The sequence below is a fragment of the Cucurbita moschata genome, unplaced genomic scaffold (genome assembly GCF_002738365.1).
Source record: "Cucurbita moschata cultivar Rifu unplaced genomic scaffold, Cmos_1.0 Cmo_Scf00009, whole genome shotgun sequence".
In the NCBI taxonomy this organism is placed as follows: Eukaryota; Viridiplantae; Streptophyta; class Magnoliopsida; order Cucurbitales; family Cucurbitaceae; genus Cucurbita; species Cucurbita moschata.
The window spans coordinates 3,825,958-3,834,603 of record NW_019268525.1 but is presented as its reverse complement, the minus strand read 5'-3'; the positions used below and the strand labels follow the sequence as shown (position 1 = coordinate 3,834,603).

The window sequence follows — 8,646 nt, the reverse complement described above, 5'->3', positions numbered from 1 at the left end:
TTTTTTTTTTTTTTTTTTTTTTTTTTTTTTTTTGGGGGGGGGGGGGGTTAAACAATCTTTCTGAGAAGTGTGAATACATGAGAAAAAAAAATCAGAAAACATAAATGAGAATTTTAGAGCTGTCCCTAGTCTACGATGTGACGGGGTCTACTTAAATTAGTTGATATGTGTTGGATCGTTGATCCAAATGTGCCAGGAAACTTGGACCAGGTGCTCACTGGAAAAATACACACAAAAAGTAAAGGTGATCCACACGAAATTTGGTTAGAAAGGACTATATGAATAGGAGAATATTGAGGGAGGAAAGGGGTTTCGTGTTAGAAAAACGAAGTGCTCCCAATTGGTCTAGTCTAGATATTTACTTTGTGAGCAACACATATTGGGGCCATTTTATGTTGCGGGCAGGAGTATGCTGGTAAATAACTTTTTACTGTTTCAATGAAAGTGCCTATTTCAGGAAAAAGGAATGCACCAGTCGCCTCAATAATATAATCTTTTCGTTTCATCAATAATCTATGCATATAAAATTGGTCTGCAAACATATTAACTCGGAAAGAAGCAACTAACCACAGCAACAAGTACACCAATCCAATCACACAATGGTACGGATCCTCCAGCAATGTCACGCAAAAGAAACTGAATACCTTATTCTAATTATAAGAATGAATTACATAGGTAACTACATGCAGTTTATTGGTAAACATACAAATTGAGAAAAATAAACAAAGATGTACCTGAAGTAAAGGTGGCTTTATATCTGGAACCTTGTCCACAAAATTCCTCATATAGAAAGCTGCCAGCGCACTGCAAAGAAAGAGAAACAGGGTGAAAAATGAACAAATCTAGATAACTGTGTATGTATATGTACATACATCGGTATCTATATCTATGTGTGTGTATGCGTGTAATTGAAAATGGGTCCACTGGCCTTTCTACTTTTCTTAATATTTGGAATAGTTTAAGCCTTTTTTCCAATCATCTTCTATGGGCCACCAATCCATGTCACGTGCAAGGAGAAAAGTAGCTAAGCCGACTAAGTAGAACTGGCTATGTTATAAAGAGGGACGTGTTTACTGCTTGTTCATATGGAGTCCATTCTTTAATAGAAAACAAGTATTAGTATGGGGAAAGAGAATACTTATGCAACCATGTGAATAGAGGGCGTTCAGTTTGTTAGTATTTCATCCTAATGTCAGCTATAGGAAAGGAGAGTTGACCTCTCAGAGAGTCGCTCGAGTTGCTAGTATATTGCAAAGTAAATAAAAATCTGTCCACACTAATGCAAAGTGTTTGGTGGGGTCTAGCACTCCCAACAGTTTGGAATCAAGATAAAGGCCTTACACCACCTAGTGATCCTGTGTTCAAAATCCCTATTAAAGATTTCACGTGCTTTCTTGGTAAAGTGGTAGTTAAGCCAACTGAAAACGATGGGCCGGTAACTTTTACAATTAAAAATAACTTCCGAGTTCAGGACTGCCATTACTAAATCCTAAATTTGGGGTACATGTCTAACTCAAAAGAAGAAGGAAAAAAAAAATCAATTGCTATATTGCTTGTGCAGTAATTTTAATTAACCTGCTGGCAGATGAACCTGAGTGAAACAAGCTAATCATGTGTTGAGCAAGAGACAGAATCATGAGTGACCTCATGGCACAAAATTCAGCGGATGACTTCCAAAGCTGAAATTGAATTTCAAGAGTCAGAAGAAATATATGAAACGTGAAAATGCCGCATTATTCAGCACAGATTATCCAGACTACCTCAAGAACAGCTTTCAAACCACGAAATGTCACTGTTAATGAACCTTTATCCCCCTGCAAACCAGAACCTACAATAAAGCTCTCTGGTTTTTTCAACTTCATGTCAGTTACTAGTAAATTGTCAAGATCACTGTCAACACCCCATACATGCAAAAAGGACAAGCTGAACCGAATTAAACATTCTTCATATGAACTAATCCAGTTAAGCTCTTCACTATATTCAGTTGAAATTTCATGGGCCAAAGGATCATCCATTTTATTATCCTTGGCGTTGGGACTTGACATCCTAGCTTGCTGATCCTTCGGAACTGCAGTATCTTCGATATTATTTCTATTTACCATTGACATGGCCTTCTGATTGAAAGACATTAATGCTTTAAGATCAAAGCTTATTGTAGCAATCCCAGGGAATGGACATGAGCACTTAATAGGATGCTGTTCACTCTCAGAATTATAGAGAGAGTTTAGAAATGATTTAGCAGAGTTCTGTATTCTAGCATGTCCATTGGACATGCCCGACTCTACCTTGTTCGTCAGATGTGCCATTGCCTCTAATGTATCGGTGGACTGACCATAGCTTGAAACAGAATCATTAAGACTCCCATCTTCGACTATTGTATAGAATAGAGATGAAGCAGAGGTATTTCCATTCAGAACAGAGCCAGACAAACTCTTGCCAACTCCTTTACAAAAATAATCAAACACTGAGTGAGAAGCTTCCCCAGGAATAATCCGCTCACGAGCACCTGTCTTGATATCCCAAATATACAATATATCCACAGTATCAGATGTACTGGAATGGTTACTGCACATGCATGCAATATACCCTCTTACACCATCCCACACAACTTTTTCAGGATAGTTGCGATGTCCAGGAAACATTCTCTCCACCTTTAAAGTCTCTAAGGAAGCAAGTGCAACACAAGAATCCTCCCCAACTGAAAGAAAACAACTACTCCAAGGATGGTCAGTATGAGCAGGAGGAAGAATTATCTGCCTCACAGGAGCCACATGGTGGTGCATTACCATGATAAGATTCCCAGATTCAAGATCCCATATCCGAATGGTGCAATCCATACTTCCAGATAAAAGAACTTGTTCGTTACCTTTGCCCATTATTCGATGAACTGCCAAACAAAGTACAGGTCCCATGTGTCCGGAAAGATATAGTTGTGGTACATGATGATTCACTTCACAGTGTGGACTTCCACTATGAGAAGGGAGATCTTGGAACAAATCAAGCTTTAAAATTTGTATATCGCCACTAAAGTAGCCATAAACAACTGCATAAGGAGTAGATAAACTGTCAGAAATAACCATAGAAGAAGATATTATTTGTCCCTTCTGCACAAAATTGTTACCACCACCTAAATATAAATCATTTACACTTCCGGAACTAGAATCAGACAAGCGCTGAGAATTCAACTCAGATCCTACACCATATTGCCCTACGAATTCACTGTAGCAAGTGGAATCTGAAATCCACTCTGCCAATGAACTAGATTCACCAACCATTTTGCATTTCAGGTACGAATTTCCATGAACATGATGTTTCTCTTGTAGTGACCAGATCGTAATACTAGAAGTCCAATGATAAGGCTCTTCAATTTGAGAGCTAAGTGACTCGATGCGGATGACATGTTTATTTAGCTGAATGAAAGATATTGATAGTCTCACATCTGAGGAATTAAAAGATGCAGGAATTTCATAAAGAAGTTTGTATTCAAATGTGTTATTTGCAAATGATATCATATATACGATTGCATGACCTCCAGAATTCCACACAGCAAATTTCTCAACAAATGTTTCAGGGCATGTCTGGCTATCCATGTTATTCAATTCATCACCACCCTCAAGAAACATTGCTCCAGCAGCATGAGTTTGCGAGGTGACCTCATTAACACCAAAAAGAATGTCCGTAAAAAAAAGCTCTCCAACCATGAGACCGTTGATTAAAAGCTTAAACACACAACGATCAGGCAACAAAAAGGCAATAATATTGCGTTTGGTTGCAACTGACAAAACCAGACCTCTCTCACTTAATACCTCATCCCAAATAGAAATATCCACTTGCGAACTATTGTGCAAGCTAGCCTCATCCACTTTATCTTGGTAGTTAGATGTTGAAACCATCTGCAGCCGACCAAATGAATCAACTAAAACTGCTGAATGATTCCCCTCACCTGTTAATGGTGAGACGATGGCCATATACCTCAATGAGCCAATAGACAAATTTCCATGCACCACAGTTTGAACAATGGAAAGTGTATACGTATCAAAGATAACGAAAGAGCATTTGGAATGGTTTCTATGGCGATACTCTTTATTGGCTGAAGCCTCACTCCTTTCAGTGTGATCAACCGAGTGGTGATCAGACGAATGAGCATTATCAATAAAATAGCATCCAATGCATACATATCTTGGTTTTGACGGAATCGTACGCACCATGGATGGACTCCCAACCCAAGCAGGTAGTTTTCTTCTGTGCCTGCAATGTCCACTTCTCCTGCTCCAAATGCACAGCACACCATCAGAACACGCACTTACTAATGCACCACAAGTTTCTGAAGTTGAGTTCACCTCGGCATTACTTGAAATTTCTGTCTCACTCGTCCCCGAGATAAGAGGATAACAAATGCCAAGATCGACTATTGTCGCAGCATGGCCACACAATACAGCAACCGGTTCAATTTCCTAACAAGAGGAGAAGTAATTATCGAGCTACATGATTTACTATCAATCCACGGAGCAAATATATCAATATGAAAGTCAATTAGAAAACAGACATAGATCAGTTGGCGAAGGAATTACACCAAATGAATTGGTACCTCAAGCTCACCAATCTAAGTTGAATTCTAATGTCGGAGCAGAGAAATTAAATTAAATGCAATGAACAGTGAGAACGGCAAAACTGTTAACTGATCTATCTTAACTAGCTAACGAGTCTCCATTGTCATTATATAGATGATCAGCTAAACATTATAATCAATCGCGGAGTTTAGCTATAGCTACTCGAATTACCGAGCTGGAATCGCTGAAGGATAAGTTCCACCAGATAATTGAGCCATCAGATCCGCCGGTGTAGAGAGTCGGAGGGTGGCTCAACACGGCAGTGGCGGTAACTCTGTGCGACAGAGGCGTTCCGGTCCATATGCACGCTACGCTCCGGCACTTCATGACTCAGTGAGACGAAGAAAATCACCTTGTAATTGCGCCCGCAAGAGAACACGGAGCGAGTGAGCCACAGAACAAGCTCGTCATGTGGGACGACACAACGGCAGAGCTGGGTGGCCGGTTGAAGACGACTGAACCGGAGATACGTATTTGCCGTAGTAGTTGACATGGGGCGACAGTAATTTGGATGCTAAAGAAACGGCCCATACACTCAAATCGAGTGTCTCGGGTCACATTGGATTGGATCTAGTGGGCCGACCCAATGAGGCCCAATAGAATAGGCTGTGTCCGTCTGCAACTCTGAGTATGCTGTTAGACCGAAAATAAATCTGAGCTCATTTTTTATATTTCAAAACCTTACATTCTCTATGTGACATTCAAGCTTAATTTCAATTTGTTCTAATTTCAAAATATTATATTCTTATATTCTTTTAATACTTTATATTAATTTAATTTTCATTTAGTAAAGATAATATTTTACCACGTATCAACCAAATAGAAATTAAATTCAAAATTTTAGACGTAAAAGTATAATATTGGAAACTTAAGGACCTAATAAAAACTGCACTCGATCAAAATAAAATTACTCAAATAAATTTTACCGTTGTTGTCACACGAATACCACGCGCATTACCTTGCCCAAATCTTGGTAGCATCAAATATAATTTAAAATCTAAGGCTAAAATAATGTTAATCTAAATAATATCAAGACATTATCTTAACAAAAATCAGTGTTAAATTACGAAATAAATCTTATAAATCCATTTGAATCCTATCATTTGTTCGCACTATTTTTCACAATTTTAAATTTAAATATAAAAAAGCATATCATTTTATTGCATTAGACTTTTAGACTTTAAAGATAACGACTAAATTTGAATTTTTTTAAATCACAATAAACTAATTTCAATATTTTTAAAATTTTGTATAGAATTTTTTTTATAATTAAAAGTACACGACGTAGCAATACGTGATGGATGATTATTGGTTGGAGGCAAAGATTATCCGATTAATATTTTATAATGGGGATTTAATTATTTAATGGATAATGCCACGTCAAGGTCCGTAAAAGACAACAAGCCCCATCTCCACGCAAAGTGGGTATTCGCGGACGATTTCTGACGGAGAACGGAACGGAATATTCTCCCGTCGACGGTCTTTTCCAAATATGACACATATTTTCCCGAAAACTATATATACTTACCTTTGTTCCCCAATTCGTGCCCTAAAAGCTCTGATCTCTCCTACTCTTAGCCGCAACATGCTAAACACTCCCGTTTTTCTTCCTTTCTCCTTTCGTTTTCTCCCACCTAATTCACTTTTCTTGACTCACTCCCCGATCCCAGTCTTTCCGGTGCGATGTCCAAATGGTCTTCTGTAAGTTCAGATTGGTATCTGTTTTCGACGGCGTTTTAGGTTCCTTTGAGATGTTCGGCGGCTGCAGTGAATCGTCTTCTTTTTATAGTTCGCTGTTGTTAGGGCTTCGGTGATGGATGCTCTTGAGTTGAATTATCCGGTGGATGTGGCGGCGCCGAAGCTCATGGGACCTGACGGCTCTGTTAGAACCGGGATAATAATCGAGGAGGTTGAGTTGTGCGAAGCTGATCGTGGTTCTGCCCCTCCTAGCTATTCGTTTCAGCATTTTAGCTCGTACGGTAGTCAAAAAGGTGAAACAGCCTTTTTTTTTGCTGTAATACTGCTGTTTAATTTTTTGATTTGTTGCTGGTTTCGTATTTTTAACTGCATCCGATGGCTTAGTAACCTCCTCGCATTCCAATTGGCCAATACTGGAGGCCATGGAGAGTGATATTTGTTTCGAAAAAGAGATGATAATGAATATAGTGCTTGGAGTTTGATGCATTGCTTGTTCATGAACTGACTCTATGTAGTAGGATGAAAGTTACAGAGCGTTTTGAGTCACTTATTGTTGAAGACCAATGCGTTTCAGCAGCCCCATGAAGACAGCCACCACTTTGTAATAACATTTTTTCAATAAATGTGTTCCCGCGGATTTTGCGAATTGAAGTGTTTTATATAAACCCTAGGCGTTTGTGAGGATGTCTTATCCTTTTTTCTTTTTGTGCTTTTTCATTATTAATAAAGGACTCTTCTTATTAAATGTGTTCCAGTGGATTTTGAGTGAGGTTGACTTGGGATCCAGCATGCAGATTACTTAAATGTGGCAGTCGTTTGGTTTTGTATTTTATTATTTTGAAAGGGAAATGTGATAAAGAAAAAATTCTGCTCTTAGGATATGGTGGCGGAAACATCAAACATTTTGCATAAGAAGAAACACAGTGTTTTTTTTAGTATTCTTTCATAGGATGGTTTATATCATCTGTCTAGTGAAATTCTGAACATGGAATAAGGTCTATATGGTGGATTTAGACAATCTTGAAGAAAAAATTGCATCTTTTTTTTAACATACTTTCTATAGATGAATGACGATGATAGTTGGTTCTGGCTGCTGCATTTGTGAAAGGATTGTCATATATTTTGGTTTATTTGGACTTTTTTAAGTCTTCTACTTTTTTATTCTTTGCCACATATCATCTATGTATGTGATTCCACTTCGGGTTGATTTTTGTAAAATTTATATATCACAAGTCTCTAGCATATCATCTCCTTTATCTGTCATTTTTTCTTTCTTCATTTTCTATATTTTAATGAAATAATGGTCTATAAATGTCGGTGTGCCAGTTGGGACGAGCTCTATCAATGATTTGGGTTCTGTTTCTTTGGATGAGATCCCTGATGGGGCAGTTTCTAAGGATGGTGAAGATACACCTGAAGATTTTGAGAGTAGGAACAAAAGAAGTCATTTGTCCACTTCAAGTCCAGGAGTACAGCAACGTAAATCGTTAAAGGTCTCAAGGAGTAGTAGCAGTAGTTTATGTTCTAAGAGGCGTTTGGTTCAATTGGAAGATTCTTTATTACTAAGTGGGGCTGATGAAGTAAAAGATACGTCTGACAAGCTTGGATCATATCTTAAAAAGTGCGGCTCTCATGGTAATGTTCAGTTCCCAATTTAATGTTATAAATGTTCATCTTTTGCTATTACTTTAGACTATTCTTATCATTTCCAAATAACGCCATGCAATACATCTATTTCATATTTTCAGATAGGATCATTGTGCAAGAAATCTGATTAAAAAATAATCCAAATGTTTAGCTATAACTAGAAGCAATAGGAACGGATAAAGAATCTAAAAATTAAAAGTAGCCTCAGTTGTTTAAAATTATTACATGTGAATTGTTTATAAGATCCACGTGTAGAGGACCATGAAAGGCAATTCAATGAACTTTGATCCCAATTATTCAGGAAGTGGTTATTTTCTTCTTTGCTATTTGAATGTTATGATTCTTTCATTTATCGTAAATTTATGACAGAGGAGGATATTTGGGAAATTTTTTGGTTACATTGGTAATGTTATCAATTCATTGATCTTACTATGTACTTTCTATTTCTAGAGTAAAGAAATCATTGTATTCATATTTTCTTGACTTAATGTATTGAAAAACTGGTGCTACGGTGGTGATTTGACTTTTTTTAAAATATTTTAAATATGTAATATTGTGCAAGCTTAGAATGGGCAATATCTGTTGCATATATGTGATTGAGTTAGGATATCCTTTCGCATTTTCTATACTTCCTATGCTTTCCTCATTTAAGTTGTTACTGATGTATACACCCCCCCCCCCCCCCCCCCCC

At 37.6% G+C, this 8,646-nt stretch overlaps 2 protein-coding genes across 4 annotated transcripts in view; one reads left to right on the top strand and one right to left on the bottom strand.

The window, feature by feature from the left end:
* LOC111447401 overlaps window positions 1-5,094 on the bottom strand; it is a 14,027-nt gene extending 8,933 nt beyond the window's left edge. The window contains exons 1-4 of one of the 2 annotated variants that reach the window (XM_023086550.1): window positions 4,782-5,094; window positions 1,761-4,454; window positions 1,576-1,679; window positions 735-804 (exon numbers count right to left, since the gene is read on the bottom strand). In XM_023086550.1, coding sequence (XP_022942318.1) covers window positions 735-804; window positions 1,576-1,679; window positions 1,761-4,454; window positions 4,782-4,937 — 3,024 coding nt within the window. In that variant the 5' untranslated portion in view covers window positions 4,938-5,094. Of the gene's footprint in view, window positions 1-734; window positions 805-1,575; window positions 1,680-1,760; window positions 4,455-4,781 lie in introns of those variants that run through there. The other variant, XM_023086551.1, reaches the window with a different exon arrangement.
* A 1,055-nt stretch (window positions 5,095-6,149) lies between these two features.
* LOC111447442 overlaps window positions 6,150-8,646 on the top strand; it is a 7,450-nt gene continuing 4,953 nt past the window's right edge. For both annotated transcript variants that reach the window (XM_023086613.1, XM_023086614.1), the window contains exons 1-2: window positions 6,150-6,601; window positions 7,635-7,943. In XM_023086613.1, the coding sequence (XP_022942381.1) occupies window positions 6,424-6,601; window positions 7,635-7,943 (487 nt within the window). In that variant the 5' untranslated portion in view covers window positions 6,150-6,423. The remainder of the gene's footprint in view (window positions 6,602-7,634; window positions 7,944-8,646) is intronic.